We start from the raw sequence: 21,175 nt of genomic DNA, 5'->3' as shown, positions 1-21,175 counted from the left end.
CATACAGCAATGTGAATTCAGTATTTTACAGTGATGCCACAGTTTAAAATGCCCAAAAAAGTTGCCAGAGTCCCTACTAGGCTATATTCATCAGTGAATTAGGCACATGTCAACCCATCCCAACTTATTAACAGATGAGATGGTTGATACAGGCTCAGTTGAAAGGATTCTGGCCAGCATGGCTCTGGCAAGCCCTGCCTTTCCACCCTCAGTCCCCCTGCCTTGTTAAAAAAAAAACCATTAAATTACATTTCTAATGCTAGCCACCAGGGTCTATTCCCTTATTTCGCCACTTCCTCTACCCTGAGGCTGACTTCCAAGGTCCAGCTATCAAAGTCTTGAAGTCTAGCAATCAACCCCCCTTTGGCTGTCCTAATTAACACGCCCAATCAAAATACACAACTGCATCCTAGCCTACTCTAACAAAGACCTCCCGTTTTCTCTTATTAAAAGTTAAGGTCATTTGCTGCTGTTTTTCTGCCTGATTCAGAAAGCAGCCACTTTAACTTTTCTTGCCTGCCTAATAAAGGATCTCTCTGTAAAAAAAAAAAAAGTGTTTGGGTGTGGTTTGTGCCCAATCCAGGGTCTGAAAAGAAACTCTAGCTATGCAGGGGTCTCCTTCAACAGTCATTACTAAAAATATAATACAAGCTAAGTGCATGACTGTAATTCCACTACTTAGGAGGCAAAGGTGGGAAAATCTGGAGTTCAAGACCATCCTTAGCTAGCTAACAAGTTCTAGACAAGCCTGGACTACATAAAACCTTATCTCTCAGAAAATAAAACAAAAAAGGCACAGGACAGTCATTCAAAGATGTCTATTTAGGTTTCAACCTTTCTTTCCTTTCTCACTTAACTTCTCTTCCTTTTCCCTAAGGTCCTATGACTTGCCCCTCCCCAAATTTCTTTCTTTTTGGTTTTTAAAACCAGGGTTTCATAATAGCCCAAGTCATCCTTGCCCTCCTTACACAGTTGAGGAGGACTTGAACTTATCTCCACCTTTGTTAGGGATTCAGGCACACACCACCATGTTCACCTAAGTTAACTGTTTAAGGATTTACTGAGAGCTCAGTGCAAGTAGGATTTCATTTGCCAAGGAACATGTCTGAGTGACAGATCCTGTGAGATGGTATGATAAGAAGAAAATCATAGCTAAGGAATTATGTAATCAGAGTCCCAACCTCTCCACAAACCATTCGGCTTGGTTGCAGGTAACACAAAGTGACTCCAGTAAGGTCTATGGTTTTCAATTACATTTTGCAGTGTGGGGGTGGGGTGGGGGTGTGGTGGGCAGACAGTGGTGGTGTGTGCCTTTAATCCTAGCACTTGGGAAGCAGAGGCAAACAGATCTGAGTTCAAGCCTGTTCTACAGAGCAAATTCCAGTACAGCCAGGGTTACAAAGAGAAATCCTGACTTGAGGAGAAAACAAAACCCCCATCTTACACTGTTGAATAGTATCCCCAAAATTCAGATTCTCAAAGTAGTGGCATATGCTAATTCCAGGTGTAGGTTTCCAGACAGGTAACAAACAGCACTAGTCTCAGCCCCAGGTTAGGGATAGGGCTAGTGTCCACACTACCAGTCACTTGCACCTAAGCAAATGTGAATATTGAAGATGACCCAATCTTAAAAGTGTAAATGAGGGCTGTGTTTGCCTACCACGGAAAATGCCCTAAGTTCAATCATCAGTAAACACACACACACACACACACACACTAATCCTCCCCCTCCCTCTCCCTCTCCCTCTCTCTCTCCCTCTTTCTCCCTTTTCCTCCCTTCCCCTCCTCTCTCTAGCACATACATATGTTTGTGTACACCCAAGTCAGGTAGGGTGATCAGGGTAATTATTTTTTGTTTCCCCTAGGAAAAACACTGTTCAGAATGAGGAGGAATTCCTTACAGACATCCAGATCTACCAATTACTTTTTTGTTTCCAAAGAATCAACAGACACTCTTAACTTCAATGCTACTGTCCGTGACACTGATTTCCATAAAAGACTTTAGAGTTAAAACTATGTAACAATTTCCCTATACACCTAATGATTGCTGCACAAAAGGAAAGACAGGGAGACAGAGTTATCCCATGTCTAAACCTGTCATTTGTTTGTGCTATAAGACTATAGCCAGGTCTAGCCAGGAACCCTGATCTTCTGATTGTTTTTCCTCTACCTCCCAAGTGCTAAGATTGTAGGCATGCCCCACTCCCAGTCGAAAAGCTTTTATTCTTATTTTGGCATGAATAAAACCCAGGATCCTACAAGAGGCAAAGGGGCAAGAGGACACTGCAAGCTCAAGGCCAGTCTGTGCAATATAGCAACATCTTATCTCAAAAAACTGAACTGAAAGGATGTTACTGTGCAGTGCTACAGAATCTCTAGTGCATATGCAGACACTTGGTTTGCAGGCCAAGAGTCTGTTCTAATTATGTCCACTCCCATTCCTCTCACTGGTTACTTATAGCCAGGTCTTGAGACCCACCCTAAGCTACTGACTTCCTAGGAAATCTCATGGCTATTTGATTTATACATTTTTTCATTATTGCTTCCACTTCTAGTAAAGTACTGACCAGACGCAATTCAGAATTGTATTTTTAACAGTGTTCAGCATCAGGGAAGTAATTGAGAATACTGTTATATACACTTACAACTTAAGCATTTAGCTTATTGAGACATCAGCTCATGGTCTCAATGTGAATTTTCAACTGATAAAACTTTGCTTGTATATGATATGCATCTTGGAGAAACGGAAAATTATAAAAAAAATTACAAAGAGATAGAATATAGGGCATTGCTGGAGGACATGAAAAATGCTAAATGTAAAAGTATTCTTTTCAATCAAAACAAATATGAATAAAACCTCTCAGAACACACTGTTTTGGCAAAAGTGATCCAGCATCATCAAGACAGGCATGGTAAATTAAAGAAGTCACAGGCCCTGGGTAAAGAACAGAGCATCCTTCCCATATTGAGGAAGTACTGAAGATCCACAGGAACTAAGGTGGGAACAGTTTCCTGTCCATCTTGTACCAACCCCCAGCAAACACTGGAAAATGACAAAAGAAACAAACAATAAAGTAACTCTCTCAGAGACAGAAGTGTAGGAGGATCTAAGGTGGGAGGAGTTAGGAGGGGAAGAGGAAAAGGAAAAGCTAAGAGAGGGAGGGGAGAGGGAGAGGGGGAGAGGGGGGAGGGAGGGGGGAGGGAGGGGGGGGGGAGGGAGGGAGGGAGGGAGGGAGGGAGGGAGGGAGGGAGGGAGGGAGGAGATGGAGACAGATGTTCACGTGTCTGTAGCAGTCAAAGGTAGTTGGTATATCTAGGTTGGGTATTAGGTTACACTTCTGATTGTATCTTGTTACTGATTATTACCAAATATATAAGCCTTTGATTAATCTTTAAGCATTAGAGTCTCATCTTTCTACTGGGCCCACGTGGATGGCGGGATGGTCTGGCAGAGCCATCTCCCATGCTGGCGTCTTGTGGGTGGCAGGGTTGGTGTTTCTGGCTGGCTGTTTCTAGCTGCGGTGCACACATGGCCTCCGGCCGAGAAACATGGCAGCTGAGCTAGGCAGAGCCGCTGCAGCTTAGATAGTCGGCCTGAGCCAGAGGCCGATTTTAAATAATTACTCTAACACAGAAGTTCAAGAAGCAGACTGCAGCAGGCAGATGGACAGCTCCCCATTCCCAAAGACACTGAAATAGCTACATGAATTTAGTGTGCTTACAACTGTTTTATGTCTTCCAGGTATGCTGCATAGAAGTACTTGCATGGTCCAGCATTTGACATACCATGGTAGGCGTTCCTACAATATGGCCTCTAACAAAACTAGAATATCTTAAGTTTCTGATAACAGTATTATTTATCATTTATATACCAAGATTAGAGAAGTACAAAAATCCACATATGGCATGTGCCCAGGCAGACTTCAGGGGGTTCATGTTATAAGGACCTAATATCTCCATGAGATTGTCTAAAACAAAGTAGTCATCAGGGTCTATGGTGATCCCCTGTGTACTAAGTGTGTCCATCACAAGATAGAGCATGCTGTCTATCCTGTCAGAATATTGTTGAAAACATATTCTGAGGAGCAGAAAGTCATTGAAAAGTGAAAGCATTAAAGGTACAAACAGAGTCAGAGAGACAAATAAATATGAAGTTTTTACATAATAAACTCAAGGCATGTTCTAAAAAAAAGACTTTGTTATGTCCTTAAGATGTTTCGAATTTGCACATAAATACCAACACACAGATCATTCATATTCTTCACCTAAAGGAAAATGCATTCAGTGCACACAGTTTTGAAATGCATTTTCTATTCTGGTTTGTTTTCTTGACACAGGGTCCCACTCTAGCATTGGCCAGCCTGAAGAAAGAACTTAGTGTAATCCACGTCTTCACTATTTCTCTTACAGTTAATTAAAAATGCTTACCAACCATTCTGTATTAAATATGACAGAAAATACAATGGTGAGCAGATGCATTTTCTTCATAAGAGGACAAAATTCTAACAAGAGAAAGTAGAGTCTACAAACAGCACATAAAAGACAAAATATGAAAGGGAGGGGTAAAGAGAGAAAAAGCAACCTGGTGCAAGTAAGTGTAAGTGGCAAAAGCTGTGTGAAAGAGGTGGCATCAGGTAGAACTCTGGGAAAGATCCAGGCAGTTTTTAGCTACACATAAAGCTAATATAGACAGGTCCGGACACAATAAATATGCCAGTTTAGAAACTAAGATTAGGCCAAGCTTTAGAAAACACATGTGGGTCACAAACAGAAGTAAGGAAAGAGAACTGGTACAGACCCGTCAGGAGACAGGGACAAAAGACAAGGGAGAATACGAGATAGAAACATTTACATTTTATACACTAAATTAAATTGTTCCCCTAAAAAGAAATTTCACAATCTGAAAATGTATTAGCTCTTATTCTAACTGTCAAGGACACACAACTAGACATAGAAAGGACAAATACAGTAAAAATAAATAAAACTTCAATAAAGCTGCTTTTTTAAAAGAGTTAAGGCAATTCTTTCTTTTTTTTTTTTTTGTTAGTACAGAATAGAGTTTATTAAGGACATGGGGAGATGGGGAGGGAGTCAAGAGGGTAGTAGAGATGGGGGTAGTGGAGAGGAGTAGAGGCTGGCCATAAGCATGTGGAAAGAGTGGAGGGAAGGGAATGGGGAGAGATGGTGAGAGAGGGGAGAACGGAAGCAGAGAAAGAGGAAGATAGCAAGAGAGGAGCAAGAGCAAGGCAATTCTTAAGAACAGTCCTGGGTAGGAATGAGAAGGAAATATTTGCACTGGGCCAGTGCAAAGTGTGTAACAGTTTCCTGTAAGATTGAAACATACCATCCTTAGGTAGGAAGGTAAACAACTTAAAATATCTTCAGGAAGTCCCTGAAACTAACTAGATTCCCCAGCCCTCTTCCTACAAGAGTAGACAAGCCAAGCTATGGAAAGTCACTCTCAGACAAGGCAAGAAGCAAAGAAAGCCTGGCAGTGGTGGCGCACTCCTTTGATCCCAGCACTTGGGAGGCAGAGGCAGGTGGATTTCTGAGTTTGAGGCCAGCCTGGTCTACAGGGAGAGTTCTAGGACAACCAGGGCTACACAGAGAAACCCTGTCTCGGAAAAAAAAAAAAGCAAAGAAGAGCCTCAGAAGATCCAAGATGTAATGAAGACACTGTAACCAGATAAGCAAGAAGCAGAAACCAGCAATCACTTAGAAAGGGCAATCTCTAACATGTTGAAATGCCTGCAAGCTACGCAATATGTTCCAAGTTTCCAGCTTTTCTGAGCTATCACCCATGCTGGGGTGAGCTTTGGTGATGCAGTTTTCTTTGAGTCATTTATGACCCTGTAAGTAACTCTTAATCTATATTCCTCTAAATAGCCTCAATAAAACTCACTGGTTCACTGATGAACTCCTATGATTGTTAAAGTTATGATGATGGCTAACTTTATATTTAAAAGCTTAAAATATCTGTGCTTAAGAGATCTATAAAGCAATAGTAGACTTCAAAACATTAAAGGCTATTAAGGGTTAATTTTTTATTTCTGTTTCTGCTTCTGTAAACGAAAGCTTATTTTGGCATGGGATGACTTCCTACTTGTACCTAAAAAAATGAAATTTTATTTACCTTTGTAAACCCTTGACTTAGGTGGGTGGGTGTTAAATTCAGGAATCCCAAGTCCTGGGTGTTAACTTGGGTTCAATTTATGAATAAAAGCCTCTTCTTTGTTAAAATTTATTCATGGTCAGACTGGTGGATCTGAATGAGCCCAGACCTGTAACATTTGGGGGCTCGTCTGGGATTTGGGTGTTCAGGAAGGCCCAGAGTTCAAGAGAGTTCAATTTTTAATGCTTAGACTTCATAAATGAGTGTTGAGACCATGAGGGTTCCCAGTGTATTAGGAACAGAGAAATTGGATAGGGCCAGCCATTGAAGGGAACTACTGACAAATTCTCAACACCTAGATTGTGAGAAAGGTATCAAAACAACTTAAAGAGTTGTAAGAATCCTGCTTGTCTATAGCTCACATTTGTAGGACTGGTGGAAAAGCTGGATGCAGTGTTAATTCCTGAATCAGAGGGTCCAACAGGATACCACTAGTTCTTGTTGGAAAAATCAAGATCTGCTGTCGAGTATATGAATGAAGGTAGCCACCAAATGTTTGGTTTTGTCGGTTCTCCACTGACTGTGTGAATGTTTTGTCTTTTTAAGTTTGATGGATCTGTGTTTTCTGATATGTCCATAAGATAGTTGCAGATATGGAATCTGGGGCTAGACCAGAGTTGGGAGCAGGTGAGGGAGAGAGTGAATGAACAGGCCAGCTGTGGCATGCACAACTCTACACACACTCTGCCCTGGCTGGTGCATCTCAGCTCCTTCCTTCAGCATCCCCTAGTGATAGCTTGGGCTCAAAATTTTCTTATCTATAAGACTTTTTTGTTCAAAGCTTCTCTGGTTCCTACCCTCTGGTTAGTGGATTCAGGTGTCTTTTAGGTGTGGATAATATTAAAATGTTATTTTATGCTGTTCTACATTAACAAAAATCTAACAAAAAGCTGACTCTGGAGTTGGGTTATGGCTCCTCCTTTATACCCAAGCATGTTTGTTTAAAGGTTTCCTCTAAAATCTCTGTCCTGTGTCAGGTGGGCCACCTAACTGTGTGACATCATCTCACACTCTGATTTTGGTTTAACTCCCTGAAAGTTTTGCTAAAGTATGAATCTTATCTAAGATTTGTAAGACTGTGACATAAACTTTCTATATCTCAAAATTTTAACTTTATTGGGTATCATTAAAAATCTGTAACTTATAGCAGGAAGGTTGAAGGTTAGAAATTTACACATAGATAATCTTAATTTGCTACAGCATATTGCATGTGTAACTTGGATTCAACTCTTATTTAAAGAAAATTGATGTTTTTAAATAACAGCAGGTCTTCATGATTCTCTGGATTGGGATGGATTTTTGTTTATTGGGGAAAAATCATAAAAACAAAGGTTATGAAGACGATCAAAAAAACAACACTGAAAAAGCTATGGTGATTTAAAATATAGCAATTTTTAGTCCTTAAATCACAAAGGTAACAAAATGAGGTTTTGTCTACTCTGTTCAATAGTTCTTGCTCTTTTAAAAATGGCTAAATAACAGGTCTTCTGGAGGTCAGCTTTATCTCAGAATAATGTCATAAGTTAAACCAAAAAGTTTGTCCTCGAGTGTCTCCAAATTTCATTGAATGTACAAGTGTCCCTGGTTTGATATATGCAAAGATTCTAGTTTTCACTTCAGCAGATACATAACTGCGCTAACAGAATCATGTTGAGGGCTGCTCTACTGCTATGTATTATACTGCTAAATACTGGCCCTGGTTGCTTGAGGGATGAGAGAGTCCTCAAGTACACAAAGTGATACTATGTGACCTTGCTTCTTAAGTTCAAACTATTGGTGGAATAAAAATGCCCACAGCCTGTAGCTGGGCAGAAGAGGGGTAGGTGGAGTTCAGTTCTGGGCTTGGAATCTGAGGAGACCATGACAAGAGAGGAGGAGAAGGTGGAGTGGAGAGAGAAGAAGACACCATGGGGTAGGTGAGTCATGAAAACATGGCCATGAGGGCTGTCTGGCCAATCGGAGTTAAGAGCTGCCCAGATAGAATATGGCAAGTTATAATTCAGGATTATTGAAGGAAAAATAGATTCTAATAGCTTAGAGGGTAGACATCTACCCATCTCTAGTGCATTAAAGGCTTATTAAAACTATAAAAGTTGTGTGTCTTTTATCTGGGAACTGAAAGATCTATGGTGGGGTAGAAACCCCAGATAGAGATTAAATAACTACCATAACAAACATGCCAGCTCAAGACCCAGAGGACTTAGACCTGAGAGATCTGTTTAAAACTGTCAAGATGGAAAATGCAGCCAGAAGCAGAACCAAGAAAGAAAGAAAACCGTCTCAATCAAAACAAAACAGCCCAGGTCACCTCTCAGCTTAAGGCTGCTTGCCTCTGACTGGGTTTTGAGACCAACCTGAGAGTCACTATCAGGGACTGGCATCTGTAGTTAGGTCTTCTGATTGAAAGCATGAGATAGAGAGAGAGAGAGAGAGAGAGAGAGAGAGCGCAACAGATGATGGGATGTGGTCAGGGTTTTGGATAGACTAAGATGGCAGAGATCTGAATTAAAGAATAACAGAGTCTCCATTGAGCAGGTGGATCTCTGTAAGTTCAAGGTCAGCCTTGTCTACAGAGTGAGTTCTAGGACAGCTAGGCTACACAAAGAAACCCCGTCTTGAAAAAAAAACTAAACAAAAATAACAGAGGCTTGAGAAACAGAGTGAACTGAATAAAAAGGGTTAGAAGAAAAATTAAAAGTGTACGAAGAAGATGAGAAGGTAAGGAGTTAGGGCCACAGCTACGAGCACGGTGGACTGAAGTGTCCCTATTATATGACGCAGCAAGTCAGTGGCCTCAGCAGTTCCTATTGTATGACGTAGCAAGACAGTGGCCTCAGCAGTTTGGCAAGGGTCTATGGAATGTCTCTCCTTACCTATAGTCTGTTCAGGCTGACAGAATCTGATGTGATATGTATCTTGTCTCTCTGTCTTTGCTAACTTTGTGAAGCTTTAGCTACGTGGATAAACCAAGTCATACAAGTAACTATGCTATTCTATAATGATGCACTATAAAATCAATCTCTCTATGGGCTACATTCATGATTTGAAGTTTTATTTTGGTATTAAAATAGATTCAATTCAAAGATTGTAATTTTAAGGCTATAATTAAGATATGCAGGCTAATAGTCACTTTATAAAAGATCAAACTCTTTGACATGCTTAGAACTGTGCCTGTAGTCATACTAAGAAAAACTTTAATTCAGTAACGAGAATAAGCCTCATTTAACCTTCTATATATTGTTCCAAGGTTAAGCCTAAAACAAGTAACTAAAAACAAGTAAAGTGTATTTAAAATCAGATACACTTAATAGATGGGTCTCAAAAATTCTCCAGAGATTTGCACTGTATATGGCATTTAAAGTGTTCAATGAGAAAAGCCTCCTGTGATAGACAGAAAGGAGTTTCTAGCAGCAGCCCTAAGATCTCCTCCAAAGACAATGACTCCACCTAGAGTTTGGTAATGCTAATCACTGAGCAAAACTTTCCCATGCCTCACCTGCCTCCAGGACCCGCCAAGACTGGACAAGCAGGACACTGAAGGACTGAAGGTCCCTCTCTGCCTTACCAAAATAGTCCAGTCTTTGAAGTTCCTCACCCACAGGAAAGTCTCTTGGATCTTGTGAGTCTGGCAGCTGAAGGCTGATGCTGCCCTGTGTGGCAGTCAAAGAGTTAATACTCTCCTGTGTGACTGCTGTAAACTAACCACTGGACTGAAATTGCTCAGGAGGAGCCCAGGATTATTGGTCCAGGTAGCTGGTCTCTGTCGTTATACACAGGTCATCTGGTTTATACTCCCTGCTCAAATGTATCCTTCTCAGATCTCCAGTGGCATGCAAATGGCTAACTGTAGCTTATCGGTTTAGCTGCAGCTGCCTGGTGAAAGCATTTTGTATGTGAAAATCAGACCTTGTTTATTTCTAGAGCTAATAGGTCTCTTAGCAAGAGAGCCAAACTCACAGAACAGGTTTCAATGTAACTTTTTACTATTCTTCTATTTAAAAGGCTTGCTTTGCAATGACTGCTCTCAGTAATCAACCATAGTGTCTCATGGTAAATGACTGGAAGCAAACAAAAGGTTTACACAAGTTGTAGGGTCTGAGAAAATAATTGAAAAATAATTAAAACTAAAGACAATGTTGACACTTCAAAGGTTCAGAGTCTTAACATATTAATCACGGAGTTCTGATTAGCTATTAATCTGGCTCTGGTAAAGCACTGACTGCTGTGATAGTCACAAGCTCAAAATTTTAGATTTCCTCTAGTTGTTTTCTAAGTATAGACTAAAATGTTTTTCTCACCATGGTAAAAACACCTCTGTCCAATCTGTATATACCCACCCCTCTGGATGGAGGAAAGTGTGTTAATGCTTTTAACCCAAAAAGCATTTTTGAGTCCCTAGACTTTTACTATGACTCAAAGGCGTGGGATTTCTGTATAGATCACAAACAGTGGTAATACTAATATAACTCAAAATGTTTATCTGGTTTTGAAAACTTTATATTAATGTAAGCTTCAGGGTGTTGCAACTGGGATCTATCTGTCATAGGTCAAATTGACTGCAGATAAGTACTTCTGGGAATCAAAAGCCTAAACTTTCCCCACCTACTGCTTATTCCTGAGGTGGAAGTTCCAAGTAAAGCGTTCCTTTAAGTTCCTAAAACTTAACTTCTGTTCCTAATCTATATTTGTCTCAGCAGGTTTCCACTCAGCTGACAGACACCATCTGGAAATCAGCTGTGAACTACAAACTGTTCCAAAGAGCTACAAGCCCCAGACTTGCTGAAAGCTGGTACGATGGACCATCTAGCCAATGTGACTGTTCCCTGTCTGTTCAGCTGGGCCAGCAAATGAGACGCTTCTGATGAATAACCCCCCACTCTGAACCCTGACTCTGTGGCCTTTGACTAGCATTCCAGCCTTCGGGAGCTTTGACAAATCTCAGGTGAGAATCAGTTACAGAAGAGAGGATACCCCTTATCCTCAACAAAAGGCTGGAATGTTAGATCCAAAGAACACTGTGACCCCACTGGAAAAGACCACAGCTCATCATCCTGACCACCCCCACTGCTGTCAATGTAGACTGTGTCTGCGCCTTGACAGAGTCAAGGATTTGACTCAGAATATAACTCAAGGAGGGAATTCAATGGCTAACTTTATGTTTACAACGTTTAAAATATCTGCACTTAGAACTATAAAGCAAAATTAGACTTCCCAATGTTAAGGGCTTTCAGGAGTTACTTTTTTACTGCTGTTTCTGCTTCTTTAAACAAAACTTGTTTTGCATGAGAGGACCTTCAGCTTTCAAGGGAACAAATTGTAACTTTCATTCTTTGCCTTTATAAACCCCTGACTGAGGTGGCTAGCCATTGCCTTGGGGAATCCCAGTCAGGCATGTAGACCTGACACCAGCATATGAATAAAAGCATCTTCTTTGTTATAATTTATTCATGGTCAGACTAGAGAATCTCTAAATGACACCAGATCCATAACAACCCATACTTTGGCCAGTTTTGGGCTCCATACCTGGGGTGAGTAGATGTGTGTTGCATCTTCCCAGGAAACGTTTTGTCACACAACACGTGGACTCATGACTAGCATGCAATCATGAATCGAGTGGACTCATGAACTCCTTTGGCTAATTCTCATGGTGTATTGTGGTATGCTATTGTAGAAAGAACATTCGGGAAGAGCGTAAAGTCTTCAAAGTAGATGATGTAGCAACTACCAGTTTCTGAGACTCAGATGCCAGGCGCTCTTCTAAACATCGTGCTACTATTTCATATAATCCTGACCACGGAACCATGTCAGCCATGCTCTCATTAGCATCGGTTTTCAGGGGAAAGATCTCAGACAGGTTCCCAAAGCACTGCCCTGCCCGAGGATGTATTTCCTATTGACTTTCATAATCAATTCCAGAAAGTCCTGTCACACCAAAACAGTTAATGTTCCCTTCAGACTTTATGTTTCCGCAGACTACAAATATATCAAGGGCAACGTCAAAATAATTATAAGTTAAGCACTTATTTTTCTCTGGGAAAAATACGCCTGCAGGAAGCTCATCACTTTCTAATTTACATACTAACTTTAGCTTGTATCTACTTACTGACATGGCTGCATAATCACTGATGTTTGCCTTAGTCTGAGAAGGATGTAAGCAAGGCAATCAAATGAAAAAAGGAAACGTATTCTAATTACAAGAGAACTGAGACCCAAGGCAGCTCAACTAAATACACAATAAAACAAGTAAAGTCTGTGTGTGGCTATAATGAAAAGGCACAGTTACCACCTGCATGTGATAATCATTTCATTTGGAAGATCTGTAGGTGAGTTTTACATACACATTAATCAGGTAAGGTTTTCTACAACCTTTTGTGCACATAATGAAGGTGACCTGTCAGCATTAAAATAATGAGCCTTAGCAGTGACTAAATGTGTGCTGAATTGGCAAATTTAGCAAAAGCCAACTTTAGACAGGGTTCTTTGCTCTAGAGCACTGGTTCTCAAACTTTAAGCATCAATAATAATATTAAACTTTAAGCAACACATAAAAATGCAGACTTTAAGCTACAGAAATTTTAGTTAGGTTTACAGCATGCCCTGAACCTGAACAAATAACAAGTAGCTCTTTCTGTTCTAATTTGGAAAGAAGTAACATGTCAATTTCTTCACAAATAACAGAACATTACAGAAAATACGTAATTCTGAGGATGTTCTGAAAGGATAAGTCACTATGTTCTAATATAACTCATGTAGCCAAACTAAATTCCTTAAGGAAGGAAGGAAGGCTCACATCTGACAGCTAATTAAATATATTTTGTTCCCTAAGAAGTGAATAGTAAGCCAAAGTAAAAACCCAATTAATGGTTACAATGTAACTGCACGTAAGCCTCTGATGACAACTACTTTTAAAATACCAATGATTAGCAAAATATCAATTTCTTAAATAAAAGGATTGAAGTAAAACACTGCTTATTTTTTACATCAACTACTTTATTTTTCTTACTTTTTTTCTTTTGGAGATAGAGTCTGTGTGTCATAGTAATCAGATAAATTTTCCAATTTAAAGTCCCCCTAAGTGCTGGGGCTTCAAGCAAATACCATCATTTACACTTCAAAAATAAATGCATAATGTTTATGTATCATTAAAAGTTTCTAAAGAAAGGTACTGACTCAGAAACATGTTTCAAATTCATGCTGATGTAGCGAAAATCAGACCTTGTTTATTAGTGGGAGTTGAGCTTCTAGCAGAGAGGAGATTGGACATTTCCATTAAATACACAAGACTCAAGCAAACTCACCCTCCTAAGCTAAGCAACCTAACGAAGCCCATACGTAGTGAGTTGACAGCTGTGCTAGCTAGGAAATTCATTCTTCAGATTGGGCTTGACCTAGACAACCACCAAATCCTTCCTAGATGTAACCTGCAATAGATTCTGTTTTGATGGGTATAATGTCACCATCATATTTACTTTCTTAACTATTTTCCATAATCTTTTAAAGCATATATAGGTATAATGGAAAACATAAAAGTCACAGACTCAAGACAAAATTCGTCTAGAATTTAGCAAAAAAGTCAGTCAACAGCAAAACAATCCAGTAGATCATAGGATGCATGCTGCTTTCGTCATATCATATTAAGTTTTGTTTGTTTGCTTTGTTTTTCGAGACAAGGTTTCTCTGTGTAACAGAGCCCTGGCTGCCCTGGACTGGCTTTGTAGGCCAGGCAAGCCTAAACTCATAGAGCTCTGGCCTACTTATGCCTCCCAAGGACTGGGATTTAAGGTGTGTATCACCATGCCCGGCTCATTATATTACTCTTATATGAATTATATTCAGTAAATAACATAAATGTTATTCATTAGCAGTCCACATTTAAAAGTTAATTAATTAATCATAACCATTAATAATAAAACTGGGCTATAAGGATATAACCTTGCATGTTTAATATAATTCTTTCTGGTCACACAAAAGAAAACATAAAGCAAGTGATTGTACTAGTGATTTTAAAGTTCCCTCTACAGTTTTCAACCAAGAAAATAAATGTATCACACAAAATCTGAACAGAAAAGGGCAAAGAAAGTCCTGAGTCTGCTTCCCAGCACCCACACGGAGATTTACAACTACCTGTAGCCCAGCGCCAGGGACTCCTACACTCTTTGCTGGTCTCTGCCTGCACTGCACACATGAGATGCACTTACATACATGTAGGCAAAACACTCATACACATAAAATCAAAGATGGCAGACAGCATGCTTGTTTTTTCATCCTAATATACCAGCAAAATAGAAAGCACCAAAATTTTTTAAATGGAAAAATTATTCAAAAGCAGAGAAAATGAAGATAGACAGGGAAAATCAAGAAATGCTTCCTGGAAGACAGAAAGCTACAGAGTAAAGCAGAGAAAGCCGCTGTCTATCACACACTACCTGGATAGGGTTATAGAGAGAGCTACAGTGCAGCTGGAAGGACAGGGAGGCAAGTATGAGGGCAGTGGAGATGAGGAGAGAGAGTGGAGAGAGGGAAAGGACCTGGAGAACAAGTAGGGGAGAGCTGAAGCTGCAGATACAGGGAGAAGAAGTTAAGAAGATGAAAAGGAGAGAGGAGACAGAGAGAGGGAATGAATATGTAGGTATAAGGAAAGAAGAGAGTCAGTTCAAAATAAAAATATGCAGCCCTTTATTTAAGCATATCAAGAACTTGACCCTAACAACAGCAGGATAGCCCGTCCCACTAGGAGCCTTCCACCCGGGGGACACTGCAACTGCACAGATTGCAGCTGAAACTGCAGAAGAAACTGGCTCCACAGTCTGGACAGACGGCCCAGGTTAAGATCACTAGCTGCTCTCACAGAGACCCATGCTTGGTTCTCAGCTCCCACACTAGCCCGCTAACAACAGCCTGTAACTGCAGCTCCAAGATACGCACAACGCACACACATTCACCTAAAATAATTCTTTAAAAAAGAAATCAGCCCTAAACAGATGAATCCATAACCCTATGACTAGCTCCATTCCTGCTTTTGCCAAGGAGAACCCTGATCAATACCATATATATATATATATATATATATATATATATATATATATATACATACACACACACACACACACACACATATATAGTATATATATATATGGAGATATAAGGAACATACTTATTCCAGAGACAAAAACAGAAGAGCATCAGGAATCATGAAAGGGAAGGCAGAGGAGCTGAAAAAAATTGGGGACCCCAAAGGCTAGGCAAAGAAAAGTGGGTAACAGCCTGCAGTTCCAACCCTGGCTTTCTGGGTATGAGGACCCAAAGCCAAAAGCACAAGGTAGGTCAAGCATTCTAGTGAAGACTAGCAGTCCTGGCTGCAGGACAACCCCACAGTTGTCACATGCCTTAAGCCCAACAGTTGGGCATATGACAGTCACAGCAAGGCAGGTTGATACTGGAGAAGAAATCCATTTTGTCACTCCTGTATCTTGGGAGTGCTATGGCCAGGCACTACACCTTGAGAAGAGTATTGCTTGAGACTGACAAACAGCAAGGGAGGGATGAGTATGATCTAAATACATGATCTACATACATGCATACCCATGTTATAATGAAACCCGTTAGTTTATACAATGAATCTAATTTAAAAGCTATTGCTTTACTTCCTGAACACCATCCTTAAACTATTCTATTCAACCATTTGGAGCAGCTCCTTACAACGAAAGCGTGATCTGGTAGAGGGAATACTGGGGTTGTTTTGTTGCTGCTGCTTTTCATTTCAAACAAAGGAAATGGCTAGGAGTATTTCTTTAGGTTCCATGTGAACCCAAAGTCAGCTGTGTCTTACATAATGCAGTACGCAGGTTACTGTTCTGTCCACACGGCACAAGCTTGAGTCATCTGGGAAGAAGGAACCTCTGTGGAGAGAATGCCTCCATCAGACTGGTCTGTATGCAAGTCTGTAGGGTATTTTCTTAGGAGTGACTGATATGTGTGGGTCCAGACCACTGGGGGCATGTCAGGGGGTTCTGCACGGCGTAAGAAAAGCAGCCGAGCAAACCACAAGAAGCAAGCCAGTACACAGAGTTCCTCCATGGCCTCTGCTTCAGTTCCTGCCTTTGAGGTCCTGCCCTGACTTCCCTTCATGATGGACTGTAAGCTTTCCCAGCTGCTTTGGTTGTACTGTTAATCACAGCAATAGAAAACAAACTAAGATACAGGATTTAAATGATTGATAACTCTCATCCTATTTTCAAAAGAACTCCATTTTTTAAATATTAATCTTGACAGACTTAATAAGAGTGTTCCCCCATTCACTGGCCTCTGCAGTCAAGTGAAAAGCCCAGTATTCCAGTCAGTTCTCACTCAAATACCCTTACTACAGCACATGCATTTCATCAGGGCAAACTGAAGACGTGGATGGTCTAGGTATGTGCCAGAATCGAGCAACGTTCCTGTTTTGCTTTTTAATCAGTTGCTTAAAAAAAAATATCAAAAGCCAGGTGGTGGTGATGTATGCCTTTAAGCCCAACACTCGGGAGGCAGAGGCAGCCGGATCTCTGAGTTTGAGGCCAGCCTGGTCTATAGAGAGTTCCAGGAAAGACAGAATACATAGAAACACTGCCTCAAAAAACCAAAATGAATGAATGAATGTTAAAAAAAATCTAACAGTTTCTTGGGCTTTGTAAACGAGAAAGGATTCTATTGACTTCCACACAAGCTTCTTTTTAAGTTTATTTCTACCTAAATTTACACTGTTAATCTCAGGGGTTTGTTTTGCTTTTAATGGAAAACTATAGTTATTTTAGTTAAAAAGTACAATGAATTAAAACCTCAACCAACTTCAGCTAGTTCTTTATCAAATGATTTACAATTATTTGATAGTAGAAATATGAAAATTAAAAGATTGTTTTAGACAAGGAAGCATCCAAAAATTAAATTGTGAAATGCATTTTAGAAAGTAAACTTAACAATTTTTGAAGTTGTTTATACTTACAGGCAAATGGGTAAACACTTGAAAGATGCTTCTCAAAAAATTAATAAGATCCATTAAATAACCACTTGCTCTCCCATCCGACTCAGCCATGGTCCAGTCATAATCAGCCAGCTGAACAAATTCATCGATTTTTTGATTAAGCTTGGTATATATTTCTCCTTCTGCTGCATGTCGAGCATCCTAAGGATAAAACGCCAGCAGTAAGAAACAATTACAGAAACAAGTGTCCTTACATTTTTAAATTTTACTTGAAGTTTTTCATTGGTTTAACATTATAATTGTTTATTCAAAATGCAGAAGAGGTGTCGCTTTAGCGGGCACAGCAAAGCCGACCTGACTGGGTATCCCATCTGCTTTCCTTTCCGATCTTACTAACAGCCTTGCCTTTAAGAGACTTGTCTTGTTTCCCTTCCTGCGGCTGTGATAAAATGCCCTGACAAAAGCAACCTAGAGGAGAATGGGTTTATTCTGGTCCACAGTTCAAGGAGATAGTTCACCATGGTGGGGAGTCACCGAGACAGGAGCTGGGCATGTCTCATCCTCAGAGAGAGCAGAGATGCATGAGCTCTCTGTTCTTAGAGAATCTCAGATCCCAGGCAGACAAAGGTGCCACCCACAGTGCCTACCTTCCTCAATAACACAAACAAGATAAGCCTGCAAGGCGTGCCCAGTGCTCCATCTCCCAGATGATCCTAGATTCTCTCCAGCTGACAATATTAACCATCACCCTTGTTCTAACAGCATATAAGAATGGCCTTTATAAAGAACAAAAGCCAGAAAGCAGAGATTGCTGAGAATGCAGAGACCACAGAGATCCACTAAGGAAAAGTAAGCTGGACTATCACAGAAAAAAATGGAATATAGTTGTCTTTCTGGACCCACAGGGAATTGGTTCCAGAATCTTCCGCCCATTATAAATACTAAATTCAAGTCCCTTATAAAATGGCATAGCATCTGCTTATAACTTACATACGTTCTCCGTATACGTTGTCATCTCTATACTATTTATAATACATAATACAATATAAATGCATGCAAAGAAACTTCAGCCCACAGTTTCAGAGATGTCTTTATTTGACCTACTGAGGCTTCTCCAGTACAAAAATGCTTTTCTCCACGTGTAGTCAAAACAGTTGGGGCATTTTTTTTCTTTTTAATGAAGAGGATACCTTCAGTGGTAGATTATAGTTGCGACCCACAAATGGTTAACCAAAGATGAGAAAGTAAATCCTGGAAAGCAACACGCCCAGAGGCATCTTTTTAAAACTCTAACTAATGCTGGGTTTGGTGGCCCACATTTTTAACTCCAGCACTCAGGAGGCAGATTTCTGTGAGTTCAATGCCAGCCTGGTCTGTATAATGAGTTCCAGGTTAGCCAAGGATACATAATGAGATCCTGTCTGAAGAAAACATAACAAAAACAATCAAACGTAAGCACACCAGGAAAAACCCCTGACATATTCTTGGGAATCTTGAAGGCCACATGTGTGTCTGGGAAGGCCTGAGAGGTCCAGGCTCTCACTGAGGACCAACCCTGAAGCAGAAAAGGGAGCTGAAGCAGGACTGTTAACGTCTGTCTCCATACTTAAGGCACGCCCCAGCACACACAGGCTCTCTTGCAAAAGACAGGGGTTTAATGAGGCTTTTGAGGAAATCTGTGTCTAATCATTAGCTGACCATTAAGCTAGGCAAGTAGATTTCAGTGGCCACACAAAGAAAACAGATTTACAAATCCAGTCCAGAAAAAAATCTGAAAGCAATAAAGTAGCAACGGGAAGAAGAAAAAACCCAGGATGAATGAGATACTGATTTCCAATGTTGCCACATTACATCATTCTAAATGTCTGCTTATCAACAAAAACATTCAATAGATAGAAAACTATGCCCCCCCCCCAGGAAGAAAAGTAACCATTAGAAGAATCTTTGAGGAAGCTCAGTTTCTAGGCTTACAAGACAGAAATTCACACAAACTATTCAAAACGTCTCCAAAAAAACAAAGGGAAGCCTGAAAAATGTGTTTAAAAAAATGAGGAAAACACCTCAGTAAGTAGAAACTATAAATAGTCAAATTACTAAAATGTATTAAGCGAGGATAAAGGACCTTCACATAAAACCATATACACTGAAACTAATAGAAGAGAAGTTGGGGAAGAACCTTGAATACTTGGGCACAGGGGAAAAGTTCCTAAACAGAACACCAATGGCTTATGCTCTAAGATCAAGGATTGACAAATGGGACCTCATAAAATTGCAAAGTTTCTGTAAGGCAAAGGACACTGTCGATAGGACAAAACGGCAACCAACAGTTTTGGAAAAGATCTTTACCAATCCTACATCTGATAGAGGGCTAATATCCAATATGTACAAAGAACTCAAGAAAATAGACTCCAGACAATCAAATAACCCTATTAAAAATGAGGTACAGAGCTAAACAAAGAATTCTCAACTGAGGAAACTTGAATGGCAGAGAAGCACCTAAAGAAATGTTCAGCATCCTTAGTCATCAGAGAAATGCAAATCAAAACAACCCTGAGATTTCACCTCACACCAGTCAGAATGGCTAAGATCAAAAACTCAGGAGACAGCAGATGCTGGCAAGAATGTGGAGAAAGAGGAACACTCCTCCATTGTTGGTGGGATTGCAAGATGGTGCAACCACTCTGGAAATCAGTCTGGATGTTCCTCAGAAAATTGGACATAGCATTACCTGAGGACCCAGCTATACCACTCCTGGGCATATACCCAGAAGATGCTCCAACATATAACAAGTACATATGCGCCACAATGTTCATAGCAGCCTTATTTATAATAACCAGAAGCTGGAAAGAACTCAGATGTCCTTCAACAGAGGAATGGATACAGAGAATGTGGTACATTTACACAATGGAGTATTACTCAGCTATTAAAAACAATGAATTTGAGAATTCTTAGGTAAATGGATGGAACTAGAAAATATCATCCTGAGTGAGGTAACTCAATCACAAAAGAACACACATGGTATTCACTCACTGATAATTGGATATTAGCCCAGAAGCTTGAAATACCCAAGATTCAACTCACAGGCCACATGAAGCTCATGAAGAAGGAAGACCAAGTTGGGGTGCTTCGGTCCTTCTTAGAAGGAGTAACAAAATACTCAAGGGAGCAAATATGGAGACAAAGTGTAGGACAGAAACTGAAGGAGGGGCTGTCTGAAGACCATTCCACCTGAGTATCCATCCCATGTGCAGTCACCAAAGGCATATGCTGAGGTGGATGTCAGGAAGTGCGTGCTGACTGGAGCCTGATATAGGTGTGCCCTTAGAGGTCTGCCAGATCCTGACATATTCAGAGGTGGATGCTCACAGCTAACCATTGAGCTGATCATGGGGTTCCCAATGGAGGAGTGAGAGAGAAGACCGTAGGAGCTGAAAGGGTTTGCGGCCCATGGGGAGAGCAACAATACCAACCAACCACAGCTCCCAGGGTCTAAACCACCAGCCTGGGAGCACATAGGGAGGGACCTATGGCTCCATCTGTATATGTAGGGGAGGATGGCCTTGTTGGGCATAGGTGGGAGAGGAGGTCCTTGGTCCCATGAAGGCTGGACGCTGTATGGGGGGGAGTTCGAGGGTGGGGAGGTGGAAGGGGGTAGGTGAGGGCACATCCTCATAGGAGCAGGAGGAGGGGGGATGGGTTAGGGGGTTCCTGGGCAGAGGGGGGGAAATGGGGTAAGGGGATAAGATCTGAAATGTAAATAAAATATCCAATAATTTTTTTTAAAAAAGAAAGGCTCAGTAATAGATGGAAGAAATCAATGCTAAGCACCATACAGCAACTAGACCTGTGCAAACCTGCAGAACAGCCAGCTCAACAACAGCTGGCCACATATCACGTCCTGAAAATCTAACAACATGAACTTAAAGGCCAGACACAGATTTTGCAGCTGTGGTCAGTTCACAGGAAACAGAGAAAGGCACCCATAAGGGTCAAGTGCAAATGTCAGGATCACAGTAAAGACACCAGCCTCAGGGTCAAGTGCAGAT

The 21,175-nt window shown here is 40.7% G+C and overlaps 1 protein-coding gene across 3 annotated transcripts in view; it reads right to left on the bottom strand.

Annotated features, from left to right (window-relative positions):
* Exoc6 (exocyst complex component 6) overlaps window positions 1–21,175 on the bottom strand; it is a 139,452-nt gene that overhangs the window by 52,614 nt on the left and 65,663 nt on the right. For 2 of the 3 annotated variants that reach the window (XM_028773486.1, XM_028773484.1), the window contains exon 18: window positions 17,151–17,330. In XM_028773486.1, the coding sequence (XP_028629319.1) occupies window positions 17,151–17,330 (180 nt within the window). Of the gene's footprint in view, window positions 1–16,013; window positions 16,072–17,150; window positions 17,331–21,175 lie in introns of those variants that run through there. The other variant, XM_028773485.1, reaches the window with a different exon arrangement.

This window comes from Grammomys surdaster, unplaced genomic scaffold (assembly GCF_004785775.1).
Source record: "Grammomys surdaster isolate TR1022 unplaced genomic scaffold, NIH_TR_1.0 229, whole genome shotgun sequence".
Classification (NCBI taxonomy): Eukaryota; Metazoa; Chordata; class Mammalia; order Rodentia; family Muridae; genus Grammomys; species Grammomys surdaster.
Note: the sequence above shows the minus strand (reverse complement) of the source record. Positions and strands in the feature narration are given on the sequence as shown.